The sequence below is a fragment of the Microtus ochrogaster genome, linkage group LG3 (assembly GCF_000317375.1).
Source record: "Microtus ochrogaster isolate Prairie Vole_2 linkage group LG3, MicOch1.0, whole genome shotgun sequence".
Taxonomy (NCBI): Eukaryota; Metazoa; Chordata; class Mammalia; order Rodentia; family Cricetidae; genus Microtus; species Microtus ochrogaster.
Genome location: NC_022029.1, coordinates 41,115,216 through 41,133,651, shown reverse-complemented (window position 1 = coordinate 41,133,651; position 18,436 = coordinate 41,115,216). Strand labels below are relative to the sequence as shown.

At 44.9% G+C, this 18,436-nt stretch overlaps 1 protein-coding gene across 2 annotated transcripts; it reads left to right on the top strand.

Annotated features, from left to right (window-relative positions):
• The first annotated feature begins 278 nt into the window (after positions 1-278).
• Ppp1r17 (protein phosphatase 1 regulatory subunit 17) lies at positions 279-17,431 on the top strand. Of its 2 annotated transcripts, XM_013351363.1 has the most exons (6): positions 279-491; positions 5,112-5,250; positions 8,857-9,009; positions 10,170-10,322; positions 16,294-16,405; positions 16,507-17,431. In XM_013351363.1, the coding sequence occupies exons 2-5, from the start codon at positions 5,157-5,159 to the stop codon at positions 16,371-16,373; spliced, it is 480 nt and encodes a 159-aa protein (XP_013206817.1). In that variant the 5' UTR covers positions 279-491; positions 5,112-5,156; the 3' UTR covers positions 16,374-16,405; positions 16,507-17,431. The 2 variants fall into 2 exon arrangements, with proteins under 2 accessions (XP_013206817.1, XP_005360855.1); XM_005360798.2 differs by having other exon boundaries at positions 16,294-17,431.
• The last annotated feature ends 1,005 nt before the right edge of the window (positions 17,432-18,436 follow it).

The following is an 18,436-nucleotide window of genomic DNA, read 5'->3' as shown; positions in this document are numbered from 1 at the left end:
GGCTAGCGGGATTTGCAAGTGTTAACCATCTGTAAATGTTAGTGAGTGACACCACCATTAGCCCTTTCCTCATTGTGACACTGTGCTCTGGACTCAACGGACACCCATTTGCCCCTCAATGGCAAGCTGCTAAACTCTGTACCTCAGCTTCCACTTTTGCAATGCCAGGCAATCCCACCCCTGAAGGAAGGATCTTGATTCCCAGGCTTGTGTAGATTCCTAAGAACTCAGCGTAGACTCCCTCCGTGTGCTGTTGTTTATAACACGCAATCGTTGCTGCAGAGAGCAGGAGTGACCAAGTTAGTTATCATTCCCTCTCCATCCCCCTGGCCCCAGTGCCTGAGAAACAGAACATCCCCATGGCAACCACAGCAGCTGGTCCCTAGATAAGAGGAGCTGGAGCAGCGGCAGCCAGTGAGGAGTAAGAGCCCAGCCGGTGAGAAGCACAGGACTCTAGCCTCCGCGTCTCTGCTCAGCACCTTCACTGATTGGTAAGTGCTTCAAATTTTTACCCAAGAAACTTCTGTGATGAGAAAAAAACAAAGCAAGCTTCCAGTATCTTACTGCTTCCTTGGGCTTGATGGGACAAAGCAGAGTGTTTAGGCTAAGCAGGGGCTCCCTGGGCCAGACAAAGTCACAATTGTCATACCGGTTTTTTTGGGGGGGAGGGGCTGCGAGGGTACTGAGTTCTCTGACAGTCTGCATCCTCCCGAAAGGGACCTTCTGTGAAGTTTGGAGCTGAGCATGGCGTGGCCTTGCCCATCAGGGCAAAGGGTGCTTGTCTCGGTTCCTCCTCACATCCTACTTTACAGCACAATCTCCTTGAGGAAGAAAGACTGCGTGAGAGCTTAGGTCTTCCTAAGTTCAGACCTCAGATAGAAGAGGTTGACAAGGATCAGAACTGTGCAAGGTCAGAGGGAAGGCTAACCAGATTTACGCTGGACTGTGGATATAATGTTTCCGAAGCTTTTATTACATCAAGTCAAGGTAAACCTAATTGTTCAGGGATGTCCTCTAGAATATTATATGGCTAATCTAATATAATAAGCTAGTACCCACCTGCTTCTGAGACTTGCTTGTGTTGATCCTGAGGCCTGGAAAGAAAGGGGTGTTCTGCCTTTGGTTTGTGACTTTGGGTGTGCATTAGCAGCTTTAGAAAGGCCGGAACTAGGGTGAGATTGATAAAACAATTTCGAGTAATTTATATATAGGTATTATAATCCCAGGGACTAAGTGAGCAAAGAAGGCATCCACTCACAGACGGATCAGTGTGTGCCAGGCTTCTGGCTGGGCCATGGCACTCTCAGCAGCCCTAGCAAACAGCATTTGGCATGCCCAGTTTCAGATGTAAAATCTACCACTTTTTGGCCTCTTGACTAGGAACAAGTGCACAGGTGTGAAGGCTAACTTAGCATAATAATACCTCGCAGCCCAGCTAGAGAGTAGAGAAAATAACCAAGACTTGGTTTCTGATTAGAGCTGCCTGCCTCACAGTGTGTCACCTCTGGACATTTTCTGCCTGTGGATTATAATAGACATCCTTACACTCTTAAGGAACAAAATACCTGGGCCAGCTTGTGACTTCAAGCTGAGCTGCAGAGGCAGAACAACTGTCCCCTCGAAAGTAACCTATGGGAGTGAAGACTGGCAGTAAAGTGTGCATCTGAATTTTCAGAGCTATCCTGGCGCACACTGATCCTCTGGATCTTCTGCAACATAAGGAGATTTGCTCCCCAGTGCCTAGCTCCTCGGCCCTCTGATTCTAGTCTCAAAAGATTGAGAGACTGGTGTCATCAGCACCCACTGTGTAGTGTGAGGACTGTTTATGGGTCTTCTCTCCCAGTGGGATTTGCGTTTGTAGGTATCCCAATAAAAAGAAACACTAGGTTCCTTAGGAAAAGAGCAAGAACAATGAGAGATTTTAGGGCATGGTCTCCTGGAAATCTCCCCAAGAAACAGAGGATGGCGCTGCTGTTACATAGTTCCCCACAGACTCATTTAGCCACAGAACTTGACCTGAACGAATATGCATCTCCGTGGAGTCTGTCCTTGCACCCTTTAATGCGGATCCTTGCATTTGGCTGTAGAAAGAATACATGAGATTGCCGGGGCTCCCCAAGGCCCTTCTGGGAACCTTATGTAATGAAAATGCCCTGGTTTCCACAGACCATTTGGCCTCAGGTGAGGGTGGGAGGGCCTATCCTGCCACTCAGCACTGAGTGAACCTGAGAATTCAGAGGCCCTGCTGAGGCAGCATGATACAAGAAATGGCACAGGAGTCTCAAATCACTTGACTGAAAATGGAACACCCTAGCGTAAAGTCTCTTTGAAAAAGTGCCTCTGAAGGCCTTAGCATTGGGGTTGGAGTTTAAGAACCCAGAGGACCAATTATTTAGATTTGAAGAAAAATAACTGGTTCCCCAGAAACCCCCAAAATTATAGAGAGCAGGAAAGGGAGCCAATGATACCTTCCCTGTGCATCACGACAAGTGCAGAGTTCTCCGTGACAACCTGTTTGGGACAGGGATGGAGCTGAACGGGGAATGCTTGGGCAGTGTGGGGAGCAGACTTGAGACACACCTGCACCTTATCACAGCAGGGAGCTTCTTTTCCTCTGAGAATGGGATTGGAAAGCAGGGAGGGAGCTGGGTTTATCTCATCCAACACTCAACAGGCTGCGGTAAGTGACCTCCAACAGTGAGAAAACCCCTAATCAGATATTCTTCCATCCTTCTTAGGAATTTTTCAGTTCCTTTGAATTTCCTGACAGGACAGTTTTAATGACATCATCCAAGATTAAAATGTCTTATATTCCTCTGCCAACTACCTCTGATATTGTTGTAACATCAAATCCCAGACCTGAAAATGGTCCCCCAACCCCTCCTATCTAGCAAACAGTAGTCCACCCCAGCTGGATTTCAGTCACACCAGTTTAAACTAGAATTGCTTCCTCTCTAGACAAAGCAACCTGAGTTGCTTTTTTGTCATATTTGTGAGGAGCTATCGGTTGCCCCAGCCTGTCAAGGGTTCTCTGACACCCTGGATCACCAGCCATGGGTAGACCCTTCCTTTAGTGGTCCACTCTGATGGACCACTATCTCAGATGGCGGTAGGTTCTCCCCAGCTCAACACCTCTATGAAAGTGAAAGTTTTTATTGTTTCTTTGGGTGTTTTCAGTTATGCAGCTGGTTCCCATCAACTGTCATAGACAATGGTCGCTATGTATAGAAAATACTCTCTATGTGCTGAAGAGTCGCTATCTATAGAAAATACCCTATGTGTTGAAGACTAGACAATCCAACCCACCTTCACAGGAACCCTATGGGGAGGGTATTATTACTTCAAGTCTGCAGGATTTAAAAGCATAGGTTCAAAGTAAATCACCAACTGCTGGACTCCAAGGAAATGAATACCCAGTACAAGGAGCAATTTGTTTCAGTTGGAGAGGAGATGGAGAGTATCGCGGACATGTCTGACAAGTGTGTATGGTAAGGGCCTGAGTCTCTGCAGTGATTCTGCTTGAGAGCCCATGAGTAATGGTCGGTCAGTCTAAACTCTCTCAACTTAAGTTTGTTCTGAGGATGGCTCCGCTCAGCAGATCACCGAGGGGTGATTATCGGCACACCTGTGACAATTCAGAAAGGAAGAGGTTTCATTAAACATAACCACGTCGTCGAGTTTGTCACATTTCCTGGAGCCCTCAGCATAGAGCCCACTCTTCCTGGGAAACAATTCCCTTCTAAAAATACCTGTGCAAAGGGACAGCCTAGGGAAAGTTACAACACACTTCCTTGTGGGTCCAGGGAGTTGGCAGTCTCTGCCCAGACACTAAGAACAATGGTCTGAATTGATTTCTGCTGAAGTCACTCACACAGTCTGCTAGGAGTGACACTAAAAGCCGGGCTCAAGTGATCAGCTAATGGCCCATCTGCTTGGCAGTGACCTCAGCTCGTGGGGGAGAATCCCTCAGCCTTCCCAGGGAACAGCAGCTTAGTCTTCAAAGGCGAAGGAGTTAATTCAGCCTGGGCTCCAACTGTCATTGTGAATGATCTGTGGTTCTTCTGTGCGTTACAGGCTCTGAACTCTCACGAGAAGAAGATCAGCTCACTCCTTTTAACAGTGCTCATTTGTCCCCCTGACTCTACCCTTGTTATTCCGAACACCGCCAATAAATTATCCGACGGGAACACAAGAAACAGGCCCTAATGAAGACGTTCTTGAAACCTCAGCTAATGCATTTCTCGTCCAGACTTGACACGTTATCAATGCAGAATTTCACTCCTCCTGAAGGAGCCTGTAACTGGTCCCAGGGAAAGTCCACGGGTTTGTGTTCCAGGAAAGGCAGGAATCTGGGGACAGGAAGAGACTGGCTTTAATGTCGGGAATCCCTAGGAATCAAATAGAAATGTTCACAGAGAACAGGCTTTACCTCTCTGGGTTCCTACTGTCCTGATAGACTGCATGAGGAGGCAGATGAGTTATTTTATAAGTTACAGTGGTGAGGACCCAGGAGCCTTTGTCTACCCTGGGTTCAGAGGATTTGCCATATTTTTAAGAGGCTAAAGTGCCAAAATTTACAGGAACTAGCTTTTGATCTAAGCTTAACTAAGACGTATGATGGCTAAATTAATTGTGAACTGCTGTGCTCCCATTCCTCATCTGTTATATGGATACAATCATAGCCTACAGAACTCCGCACATAAAATACACACGGTGTGTGGCTGATGTTTTCTTTAACTCTTTAGCACAACTCATTTCTAATTTGAACTTGATTCGATTCTGCAACCCTTAAGTAGACAAAAAATGAACATTTGATATACAGCAAGTGTTCTCATAGGAAGAGAGACTTTGTGTGTGTCTAGGTGTGTGTGTGTGTTCTCATAGGGAGAGAGACTTTGTGTGTGTCTAGGTGTGTGTGTGTTTCATTTGATTTTGGTTTACATTTCAAATTTAGCAATTAACTCTAAGAAGCGGACTTGAAAAAATAGGATTGAGCTGGCTCCTACAATAATAATCACTCAGCATTTAATCTGTTTATTGAATGAATGAGTGAATGAATGAATGAACAGAAGGCATACTTACATGCTTATTATGGCCTTTAATTTCACCAGTGCTGGAAAGGACTCTCTCTCTCTCCCTCCCCCGCCCCACTGAGGATGTCCACTGAGATGGTGTCCACTGAGCCAGTTTCACCTCTGGAGCTTTCAGAAGACATACTGGACAAGTTCGATCCTCACTGCAGCCTCTCAGGTAAACGCTCCTTTGGGAATACCTGTCTTATAAGCCAGGAAAGGGTTCTTGGCCATCCTGCCTTCAGGCAAGTCAGAGAGAAGGGCCCCCCTGAAACCTGATCGCCTGTGCCTTCTGGTGGCAGCCTACACCAGATGGACAGGCAAATAGCCACGTGTCTGTGGGGTCCGCAGTGTAAATATTAGCTGAAGTACTGGGGGGAAGTTCATTCTCATTAGAGAGAGACAGTGAGAGGCAGAGAAGCATTGTCCTGTGTTTTGGATGTGACAATCCCGGGCAGAGCGTTTTTGAGGCAATAAATGGAATATGGCAATATAGCTTGTTTCCAGTATTTTCCAGCACACTTAAACCCCATGTGCAGCGCCAATAAAATATTTCAAATATCTCTCTTTGCCTATCAAGACAGAATTTTAAATAGCCCCTTTTGCTTTATTGTCAATCTGTTTCCTTTCCAGAACTGACTTTTTGCATAACCTTTGTAATGAAAACACCAGAGACATTTCTGCCTCTACCCATTTCTAAAAATGAGACACTCAGACTTTTGATGGATGGGCCTTTTGCATATTCATAGCCTTTGTTAATGCCTCGTCTGGTTATGACTCGTCTCAACTCCCCTCTCCTCGATTGCCTTCAAGATAGTTTATGTTCAGAATTCCTCCAAAAATAAGGAAAACCACAATTGAAATGAAAGCCAAAATTAAAACAAATGTCTTGCTTTTCGTACTAGGCACCTTGGGCTTGGATGGCAGCTCACCCCTGGCAGATTCATTTGCAAACTATGCCCCCAGAGACCTCACAGCAGGGCAGCACCCATCTTGAGCAACATCATTCAATCAATACCTATATAGTGTGTATAACACAGGGAAGGGGGAAAACACTGTGTGGTAACAACTTTGAAGAATGACAGTGTCAACCATATAGATTATATAGCTGAGAAATAGCTCCAAGAGCCTAGCTTGATCCTTATCAATAACCTGGCCGCATCTGCCAACTGGATAGAATAACTGTAGGCTTAGTGTGGGGATTAAATGAGATAATTTGTTCAGGAATGGAGTGAATGTTGAACAGTAGGCATGGAGAAGCTGCACCCAGTCAGTAAAATCTTCCCATGCCTCCTTTTCTTATGCACGCGAACGTCACACAGTCCAGGGCCCTCAAAGAGGATAGCCTTGATACGTGTTATTTGATTGAGACTGTTGGTAACGTCATCAAAGTCTTCCAGGTAAAGGGAAAGCTTACTGTTCAGTGTCACCAAAGGGGACCATGCCATCTGGTCTTTGTTCTATTTATTTATAGTAATGGTTGTATTCAAGCACAAAGGTGTATGGCTACTAAATATTTCTAGTATAACTTCCTTAAACATATGGACTAGGAAAGACCTTTCCAGTACACGGTAAGCTAGTCGAAGGCAGTAACAATCTTACCATTTTATCCCTAGAATCTAATAAATGGCCTGACAGATACTAGGAGGTTAAGAAATGTTGTCTGAAGAGAATAGCAAGTGGCACCGGGTCCATCTGGACTCATAAAAATCAAGTGAAATGTTCACATATTTAATCTTCAACATTTTAAAGAAGCTTATCTGAATATTTCCCCAAGGAAACTCATAAAGAAGGGAAGGGAAGTGGGAGCAGGGTATAGCCATACACACCTGTAACCCCAACACTTAGGGTTGAGGAAAGTAAATAAAAGGAGGGCAAACAGAGGGGAAAGAGAGGAGAGGAGGTGGGCGGGGACATGCTGAAAGGTTGTGTTAACTTCACAATTCCCCATATTCTTTTGTATTTCTAGAAACACCCAGACTGTATCAGGCCAGGGTTAGGAGCTCTTTGAGAAAACGTGCGCGTTCTTTGTTTTGTAGCTTTATTCAACTGTATAGAAGAGCTCTATACAGTAAGTTCATCTGAGTTTATTCATTTGAGCACATATTGAATAAATATGTATTTAAGGCTGCTGAAATGATTTTAAAAAACACAAAGTCATAGCAAACACAATAGTGATATCATTCCTTAAAATATTACCTGAGAAAAAAAATGTAACCAATATTCAGAAGATGAGAAAGGCTAGTCAGGGCCGGGGTTAACCAAGAAAGACTGACAATGCTGGAGCTTCCTCCTGATCTGCAAGAAGCTTGGGCTGAGCAACGGCACAGTAAATGGGGTACTGAACAGGTGACATGTGTCTGATGCAAAACTCACGCATACGGATTTAACATCATCCTCACTTCAGCAATGGAGATGATATCGACAACACATCTAGAAATTAAGTCCCAAGTTCTTAGAATCAATAAATAAGACGAAGCATGTGATCTCAGATTAATACAACTTCCATTTCAAGCTCATGTGTTGGAGAGAGATGCAATTAAGAACAAAACTCCGAAAAGGTTGAGATCTCAGTCAACCTTGAAGACTGTCTGGAGCAGGAGATTGCAGGAGATGAGTCACTTCAGAGCAGTGGATCAGAGCTTGAACAATGGTAGAGAGATACATAAGCGAGCAGAGCAGACTACAATGTTTGGTTTAAGATGCAGCCACAACAAGACTTCCAAGAGCCTAGTGATTGGTCTGGAGTCATCACTGTTGAGAACCTCTGATAATATAACACAGAAGCTGGGCTGGAAAGGGTCTAGCAAAGGGGACTGTGAAAGAAAAGAGACCAGTCAGGAAACAACATTATAAAGAGGAGGCACAGGCAACATTATAAAGACACAGGGCAGACAAAGTCCTGTAGATGATGAAGCCTGAGTGGGGCTTTTCAAGAGCACTAGGCAGTCCTCAGAGGTAAGGCAAGCAAGAGATTCATTCTCCATCCTAGTTAATCGTTCCAGGATCCAGGGAGCCTCTGTTGTCCATGGCTTGTGGGACTTTAAGGAAAGCGATTCTTGACTGAAAGACATTGTGAACAATGAACCTACTTTCCTGCAGAAATTCAGCTCAAGCCTATTCTGGCAGCCCTGATCACATTTTTCTGCTTGTCCTTGCCTTGATGACTTTTCTGATTTCTCTTAATTTAAAGTTTTACCAGGGGACTGGAGAGATGGCTCAGTGGTCAAGTGCACAGATCCCAGCTACATATAACAGTTTACAACCATCTGTGTAACTCCAGTTCCAGGGAATCCTGATGCCCCCTTCTGGCCTATGCAGACACTGCATGCACAGATATATATTCAGACAACACATCCACAAATACAAAATAAAACTAAACATTAAACATCTTTCTTGTTTTTGGTTTTTTGAGACAGGGTTACTCTGTAGCTTTGGAGCCTGTCCTGGAACTAGCTCTGTAGACCAGGTTGGCCTCAAACTCACAAAGATCCACCTGCCTCTGCCTCCCGAGTGCTGGGATTAAAAGTGTGTGTCACCACGGCCCAGCATAATTTATTTTTATGTTAAGCACTTTTTTAACCTTACCAAGTTCTAATTTTCTAGTCTATATACAAAAACATGTGCGGTTTTTCAATTCTTCCATTGACTAGATAAAAATAAACACTTTACTTTTTCAGGCCAAATAGCCACTGTCGCTAACACCACATGTGGTTAGGGACACCCCCCCCCCATTTGTGGCCCAAGACTTACTTGTGTTACTCCTTTTCCTCTTTGAAACCAGATGACCTTTCTGACCAGTTCATTAAGGACTGTGACCTCAAAAAGAAGCAAAGGAAGGGGAAGAATGCACAGGCCACTCTGAATGTTGAGTCAGAGCAGAAGAAACCCAGAAGGAAAGACACGCCTGCACTGCACATCCCACCTTTCCTACCAGGTAAGGGGCACGATACCACTCTGTACAGCTGCAAGAACCTGCCAACAGGGTGTACCCATTTCCAAGATCCCCATATCTTTAAACATGTGGGTTAAATTCTATGATACTACTGACATTGTAGAGTAGCACATGAAGATCACAAAGAAGAAGTTTCCTCCCAGTAGCAGTAGAGGTTGGTGACAAGGAGATGTCCTGAGCTTTAGAATTTCAAGGCCACAGGCTCATGAGATGTGACATCATCAACACACAAAGGATAAGGTCTCCATAAGCTCCCAAAGTTGCAGTGAGCACCTATATCCAGTAGACATGGGTGGAATCAGGATGGAGGATGGATAAGGAGGACCACGTGAGATGGGTCCCTCCCAGTCCCAGGTATCAGCTTATCATGGAGGAGGCTGGAATGAGCACCAGGTCCAGAAAAACAAAGTGACAATTAACATTTCCACTGCACCATTTTAGTGTGTCTTTCGGTAGGCTTACTCTCCAGCAGTTTTATGCCTTTTCCTTCCTGTCTCCTTTATTTTTGGCCATTTACTTTGTATCCTTTCTACTCACAACATGTTTTAAGGGACACTAAACAAACAGTACTTACCTGGGTGAGATTTGCAGCAGTAACATTATAACGGAAGTTCTTAGGTCAAAAGCACAAAGCTGTGTCTGAGGAGTAATTGTGGAAACGTTCATAGGAGGAGCTAGTGCAGAAACGTGATGGAGAATCACCACTACCCAGCGTCTCTCCTACACGACAGAGGAGGCCCCTGGGTGAATGCCAGCGAAGGTGGAGAGATGATTAAGAGATAGGGATGAATGTGCATGAACCACAACTTTGCAGGACAGAGATATGACCCCTCCTAGGTGTGAAAGATTGCTTCCACCTCTGCATCAGCTGTGGCAGGTCAGAGGCATTCCTCTGCCTCTCTTTCCTGAGACTGGTGACAGTGGCAGCAATATCAAGTTCCTCAGTGAAAATAACACGAGGCATTAAAACACACAGTAATAAAAACCATTCTCACAGACTTTTAGGAAACTTCTTTTTCTTTGAAAAGCTACATTGTGTTCCTTCTCCAGGTACCAGCCCGCTAGGTACTGATGCACACCCCTTCAGCATTAGAAGCCATCCACTTGACCCTGTTCCTCTTTCTGCTCCTCTAACCATGCAGGTGTGATTCCAGAACACTTAATTAAAAGATACGATGTTCCAGAGAGAGTTCCAAAGGGCAAAACAGGCCCAGCTCTTCACAACGCCGACACGGAACAGAAGAGGCCAAGGAGAAAAGACACACCCGCCCTGCACATGCCTCCCTTTGTTGCAGGTAAATATATATAAAAAAAAATCTGTTACAGAACATTCACAGGAGTGGTGGAAGCAGATTGGAAGAGCCTCACCATCTGGAGGTACAAGGGGCATGGCCTGTGTCCTGGCCCGGCAAGCTGCTCTGCACTCAGGTGCCCCCAGGGAGGAGTGCACTTACTGCTGCCTTCCGGGTTTTCCTTCATGGGCAGTTCCCCAGGGACAACTTGGGGGTGGAGGAGACTCAGAAATAACTCCTGCTTCAGCTTTTCTGGTCAAATTCCCTGAGCCAGGGGAACAGAAATGTCAGTGGGACCTTGAGAAAAGGTGAAATTCCTGCTTCCCCACCATACGCGGATTGGGCATGTTAGGACTGATGGATGATTTCCTCAACTCTGTGGACAAATTTTCAAGGCAGGAGACAGAGATGGAGGAAGAGAGAGAGAGAAGATGCCCAAGTGTAGATAGATATCTTAATACCTGTCAGATCACATAGGCACACACGCACATGCATATATACACACGCATGTACACACACACATACAAACACACACACACAGGTGTAATGTCCCTGGGAAGTTCACACACACACACACACACGTTGGGGAGTGAGTGGGGAATGAAGCTAGTACAGTCGCGATTAGATTCTGACTCTCTTGCTTGCCTTCCTGCTTGTTTGCTCAGCTCACACAGCTTTGGGAATTAGCTGTTCTGACTTCTAACTAGATGTAGCCTTTTTAGATAATTCCCATATATTGATAGTGTGGGAAGTTTAGAATACTCAGTAGTCCAGACTAACACTAGTTTCAATCTTTTCCTGAGAGTTCGTTTGGTAGTACTTAGTTTCTGGGAATCAGCACCAGAGGAAAGCCCATAATCACATAACCAACAGATCGTCTGCTACCTGCCGAGGCGAATGAAGTGAGGAGTCCAGCTAGGAAGGGAATGCACCAGAGAGACGAGGAAGGAAAATTCTATTGAGTACAAAATCTTACACTTTTGTGCAAGCCTGCTGATGCCTTCCTTTCTAAATACTGAGTTATAATCCCATGAGAATGGATGCTACCTACATCCTATCTGTAGCCCAAAGAACAGCCTCCCTACTGAGTCAAAAGTGCCAATCAAGGACTATAATGTCTCCAAGGTGTTGTGTATACAAAGGCTCTGTAGACCTTGTGAAATTTTTTGAGTCAGTCTGCTGTAAGCACCTTCAGGGGCAGACCTTGCTGTCCAGTCCTGGCTTTCCTGGCTATAGTTGCTGCTGTTCTTTATTTCTGGAGTCTGTAAGTGTGCACAGAATTGGCAGTAACTGCAATGCTTGTTAAGCTGAAAAGGATGGAGCCTTTGTCAGGTATTCAGAAAGACTCACGCTGGTTCCAATAAGGGTATTGAGAGCAACTCACAGGCAAACACACCATCGAGACGTCTCTCATTAACCCTTGGCAAGCGGAAACTGGACAAGGATTCGTTCTGCCTTCCAAATCCCGTGCTAACCATCTCACTCCCTTAGGTTAACGAGCAGTATCTGACAAGTCCAACAGCCTGGATGGACCACCTACTGCTCCCCTGTCTGGCCCAAGCTTTGTTTAAACTTGGCCCACAGTTGCCAGAGATCCATCGTGAAAACTGCATGGCAGGGAGCATTGGTTGTGAGTGGTCAGAAACAGGTACCAAGCACTGCTTGAGAGAGGAAGTACTTTAGTCTACACTGGTGGCAGGAAGAGCCAAACTACGTGAAGATAATGAAGCAGGAAATACTGAACACCAGTCAGACAGTTGGAGGGCATTTGTATAAAGGACAGACAGAGTAGACCCTCCTTTGAAGATGGCGCAAGTCTATTCTGGGGAAAGATTCCCTGAGTTTGGTTTATGAGAACAGGTATCTCCTTGTCAGGGCACCTTGACATTAATGCATTAATGAATCTGAAGGTGTAGGTATAGGTCAGAAAGTTCAGTTTCCCAAATACTGAATATATATGAAAAAGAATAACTATAAAGCTTGATGTAAACTATGCAGATTTTCATGTGAGAATGTAGTACCAACATTTAAATGTATGAAAAAAAAAACTTATAGAAGTAACAGCAACAACAAGATGGCACCTAGAAAGGTTGGACTTTGATAAGAAGATAGACCTAGGTGGAGTGCAGACGTCAGTGGGGGAAGGCTGGCCTTTGAGGAAGGAAGTGGGCCAGAAAGCACAGACCCCAGCAGAAGGCCACAGTCTAGCCCCCTTCAGGGAATGGGTGACAGGCCTGGTGTCTGGGAACTGTCCCTCTCTCCCCACTTCCTCATCGCAGCTCAGGCCAGAACACACACTCCCGTCTGGAGGATGTGACACTTGCTTTGCTGGCCTCTCTGATTCCTCTTTCCTGTTTCCATCTCTCTTCCAGTGGGGCTAGCCCTAGGGCATCCTTGACACAGAGCAAGTCATAAATCCCTCACCTCACTCCATCAAGGCCCATCTCTCCAGCATCTCTCAGACTGTGTGGCTCTTCCTAGGAACTCTAGTACGGTGACAAACAAAATGACAAGAGCAGGAGACAGGGAGTGGGCAAGACTCCTCACTGGACCCGATGGCCTGGAACTCACTGCGTAGCCCTGACTGGCTCAAACTCTTAGCCACCCTCCTGTCTTGGAATTCCAAGTGCTGGGATGACAGGTCCGAGCTACCACACCCCTTGAACACAGAACCCAGTCACCAAGCTGTGTGTTGATGCTAGGAACTTTCAAGGTCAAAATCAGAGGGGTGAGGTACTATGTTTGTCAAACATAAGGCTCCCTTATATGTGGAGAATATACTTAATGTAGATCACTAAGTTTGGATGCTGTCTAGGTGGGATCCTGCTCAGAAACAGCCTGCTGGGCACCCCACAAAGACCCAGGACTAGAGACCTTGGCCCAACACACTGACGTCTTACAAAGAGCCAAGTTCCCTAAACTTTAAATTCTGCTCTATACAGAAAGAGAGGAAATGAAGTTTGCTACATCTCACTATGTCTAAGTCTGGTTCTCAGTGGTGGCTGTGGAGGATTGCTGGAAAGTTGGATGTTGCTCAAGCATTCCTGCAGTGTACACTGATTTGCAGTAGAGGTTCATAGGGTATTCTTAGAACATTAAAGAATGTGTGTCTGTACTTGGGGGATAGGCCAGTGGGTGAAGTGTAGGACCTGAGTCTAGATCTCCAGATCCCAGCTTTCCATCTGGGTGGGGTCATGGAAGCCTGCCTGGATGCCCAGGTCTCAGGAAGTAGAGATGAGGGGCGTCAAAGGCAAGCTGGCTAGCTAAACTGGCTGAATTGTTGTGTTTCAGGTTCAGTATATAAAGTGGAGAGTGATTTTAAAAGATGCCTGATCTAAAGTTCTTGCCTCTATGCATATATGTAATTGCAAAGCATGTATGTATACACACACATGAAAAATTACAAGGAAAAGGGGATCAAAGGCCCAAGTCTCTCCTGCAACATCGAGCCTTAGAGGAAAAGCAAAATATTTTTCCCAACTGGATAAACTGAGACTCGGGTGGGTTGAGTCAGCTCCTCAGTGGTGCCTGATGACCAAGGAAAGAGCTCTGGTTTTAGTGTCTCCCTCCCTTCGGGGACACAGCTCTGGCTTCTTAGGAGAACAGAAACCAGGAGGAAGACACATCACACAGTATTTCCAAAACTGGGCTGTCCTCAAACCCTCGAAGTAGCAAGGACCAAAGAAGCAGTGGTAACACATGTCCATTCCTGTGTGGATTCTCTGAACAGGACACCCCGAGAGCCAAGACTCTGTTGAGCTCCAGTACTAGTCATCCTTCTGACACGATGATAAAACGCCTGAGAAAGCCAACTTAAGGAGAGGGAGGTTTTATCTGACTCAGATTTTCAAAGCTTTAGTCCACAGTTGCTTGGCTTTTTTGCCCTTGAACCTGAGGCAGGAAAGAGCATCACGAAGTTAGGTGTATGGTGGAGCAAAGCCCTTCACCTTGTAGTGGCTTGGAAAGAAAAGAGAAGGACAGGGATGGGGGTGGGGTGCCAATGCCCTTTGAGGGTATGTCCCCAGAGATCTCACTTCCTTCTAATAGGCTTGCATCCTGATGACTCCACCACCTCCCGACCTCCCCTGCAACCGGGAGCCCTGTTAAGAGCCCAAGCATAATACATCCCATATCTTTCCCTTATAAAATATTTCAACCAATGTTTTATGTGTTGATATAAAAATGGCAGCTCATTTAGCACATGCGATTATGTCCTGTGCCTCTGTGGGCAGGTTGGTCCACTTCAGGAAGGGCCAGCCTTTACCATTTAGCATGTTGTTGCTATTCTTGCTGACCCAGGTCCTTCTTCCCACCTTCTGGCCCAGGTCTTCTAGACCTACATTTCAAGGGTATCCAAAGTAAGTAGAAAGCTGCTGAACATAGGAATTTAAATGTATTTTTGCAAATTTTAAATTACCCAAAGTCCATCAGCATAGCTAATTCTACATGCTCCTGCTATACTAGCTTTAATTCTAAATAAAACATTTTACTGTATGTCACTGTTATGAGAGAAAATTCTCCAAGTGTTTTTTAAGTGATTTATGCAAATGCTTTAGCTTTAACCAGACTTAAAATTGTTTTTCTCCTCAAATAAATACTAGCTAACTGGTTAAAAATATAAACAAAAAGTTAAATCAAGTGAATAGTCATTAAGAACCGGGTAGAGTTCTCATCAATTTGTTGCTGTTGAATGGAAGCCAATGCTGTGGAAAGGCCCCACACAGAGCCCAGCTCCTCTCCCCAAGGTCAGATCACTGGGAAGCACTGTGTAGACTGGAAGGGTAAAAGCAGGCTGTGCAGGGCTGTGGTTGGGAAACGTGGCTGGGGACTAGAGGAAAATGACAGAAATTACCAAACTACCGGTCTTGGCCCGGGTTCATTTGTCATCTCTTAAAATGGCCCTCACTGCCACCGAATGGGGAGGAGCACCCAAGTCTTCTTTGTTGGCCTTTTCTGACATCATCAGTCCTGAAAAATTATACTCCAAAAAGAAAAAGAGAAAGAAAGAAAGATAAGAAAAAAAAAGAAATTAAATCTTCTGAATTTCACAGGCCAGGGAATCTTTGGAAGAACTGCTTAACTTTATATTTTGCCTACATGACAATTCATCTAATATTTTAATTCTATTTCCAAATAAAGAGTTGCTGAAGGTATGGCTGTACCATGTGTGGAAACGCAATGTCCTCTAGTTTCTTCCATTTGCTCTGATGCATGTGGACTCTGTCGTCCAAGGACTGATGCTGGAAGCAGGCATTCAGAGATCAACACTTTCTCTGGTGCTTTTACGTTTGACTTCATAAGGCTTACAACTCCTTTCAAAGGAGATATAAACTAGCAAATGATGGAAAAATATAATGGAAAACAGCAAAGGGTCAACATAGCTGATCATAGATGTGGCTTTAAATTTTTTGTAATACGTATTTATGGGTTGGGGGTGGCAGGCAGCACAAGTTCTCCACTGGACACGTGGAGGTCAGAGGGCAACTTAGAGGAAGTAGGTCTCTCCTATTGCTCGGGACTTGGTGGTCAGAGTCAGACTGTCAGGGCTGGTGGCAAGTACCTTTATTCCCTGAGCCATCTCACTGACCCACAGAGAAACTTTTTGATAGGCATGTTACAAATATATTATTAATTAATATGATGCTTCTTTGTAATGAATATGAGAACAGAACATTTAGACAATACAACACACCCTTGCCCAGTTTAGATTAAAAAGAGTGGCTGAACTAAAGCCCCAAACCGTAGGTCATAAATCCCTGTGTCTTCTATCCCCGTGCACTGCAAAACAGTGGCTTAGGCCAGAGTAGTGTCTTCTTGAGCACCTCTACAATGGTCAAATGAGGCCGCTTGGTTCCCTCCTCCATACAGAAGCATTTCTGGGTCACTATGCCTTTGAGAGCCGTCTTGGAACTCCAGGGCTGTCTGAGACATCAACTGGACATTCTAAATTGCAGGTCTACATTTTGTTTTGCAGGTTTGACTCTGCTTGGAGATGAGAGCCCCAGAGTGATCATGGAAGATGATGAAAAGGACAGTGACAAGCTAGCTATTTAAAGACATCTTCCCCCGAGATTGCGTGGAAATAGGTTAGATCCATTCCCTATGTGACCTAGAGGGAAAAAATAGGTTTGTCTCTGCTCTCATTTTGTCCTAGTCTGACTCTGAGATCTAGATGCCTCTTCCCCAGGAGACCTACTGGTCAGATTGCCAGTCACCTCCTCATCTTTCCTCCTGAGCTGCTTTCCAGTCCCACTTCCTGAACTTCTACTATTTCTATTCAGTAAGAAGTATACTTTTCCAAACTAAGAGAGTTCAGTGTCTGCGGGCGAAGAGCACAGATGAAAAGGTACCCTTTCCTCCTGGTTGAGAGGATGGGCAGAGTCCAAGTGAGCATCAGCCACACCCATGTGGGAGTCCAGCAAGGCCACTGCAGCCAATTAGATTGGTGAGAACATTTGGTCTCTAGCTCATGGAATGTTCTGATGAAGTGGTTTTTCATTCTTCTTTCCTACATTGTGAGTCCAACTCTGGTCCCATTCTGAAGACCCTCATTAGAGATGCCATAAAGATTCAAGGGGGAGGATCCAGTCCACCATGCAATAGCTGAAGATGTCAGAGGCAGAGAGTGCTGGTCTGTGTAGAAGGTCTTATATTTATGTTCGTTGTTTTGACAACTGTGAATTATGTTATTAATAATGGCTCGTAAATAAATATCAGTGATTGAAAAGAATTTATTTTAAAAAATTAAGGCCAGTTGAAGTTTGTTCTGATATTTTCAGCATCTCACTTATTGAGGCTCCAGTACACTTTCTTGTATAAGAGGCGGTGTTGTCTAGTGAACACGGGTGTGCATTAAGCTCCCCTGCAGCAGGCAATCTCTGCATGCCTGTAGGGAGCTTTGCATACAGAGTTCATTTACCAGACAGCCAGCAAGGGAAAGTGAAGAGTATTAGATGGAAGAAAAGCAGACGATCCAGTGCTCAGACCCAAGAGGAGCATGGGACAGTTCTGTATATACTTGAGTTCTAGCTGTTATTCTTTCTGTCTTTCTGTTCCCCTTACAAAGATGTAAAAGATGCAAGACATCTTAGAAATAAAGATGCTTCTGCACACATCTCTGTGTCCTGGAACATCTCTCCTAATACTCCACTTGTTTAGAATTATGAATAACAACGGTTGAGGGATGAACAGTCACAAACCTTACATGGTTTGGATTTGCTTAGCTTGTGCTTTTGTTTGGTCCATAACGATTTTTTGAAGTTCTTGAATTAGCTGTTAATATTTAAGAATCAAATCCAGCATATCTACATGGAATTCTAGATTTTATTTTCTCTTGAGAAAATGTTTGGAGAGTTGACAGTCTAGGCAGGCTGGGCTCTAACTAAAATGTGCCAACCCTATGACCACTGAGTTCTGTACACAATGCTAGAAGGCATGCATACATCCCTTTCGGAGGTCTGTCCCACCCCTAGCTACTGACCCATTGGCTTCATGATAAGTGAGGTCTAAACCTTTACGACTTTAACCTTTTTCTGGGAGTTCAGAGCCCTAGCAAAATAAGTTAGTAATGACATACAACCTATTGACAGGGACTTCTTGTCTTCTTGATCCAAGCAATCCCAGTTTGGGGAAAGGAGCATAAAACTGTGACCACATTGCCGATTGAAGCACAAAGGATGAAAAGGGCCACTGCAGAGTGTTAAAGCAGTCCAAAGCAATTCCAGGCACGTGAAGAGCAGCATTGGTGCACCAACAACAGAATGATTTGCAGGCTTCTGACTGAGAAAACACAGATGCACTCTTATCTTATTAGATTTTCTGTTTGAATGTGGAATACACCTGCAGTAGTACCTGCAGCGTGTGCTTCATGACTCCTAGAAGCTTGGGGAAGCACCCATTGTTTCTAGTGGGGAGAAACTGCCTGTTCTAAAAGCACGGGCCTTGGATTCCAGTCCAGCTGGGTGACACTAAGCAAATCCCTGGAGCTCTGAGTATGAAAATAAGGATGATGGTCCTTATGTTACCCTCTTTGTAATTTGAGAATCGGGCTGTAGTGCAGGGGTTGTGTAAGCTAAAATGGCCACGCACTGTAGGTTGGGAGGATTTGAGCAGGGACA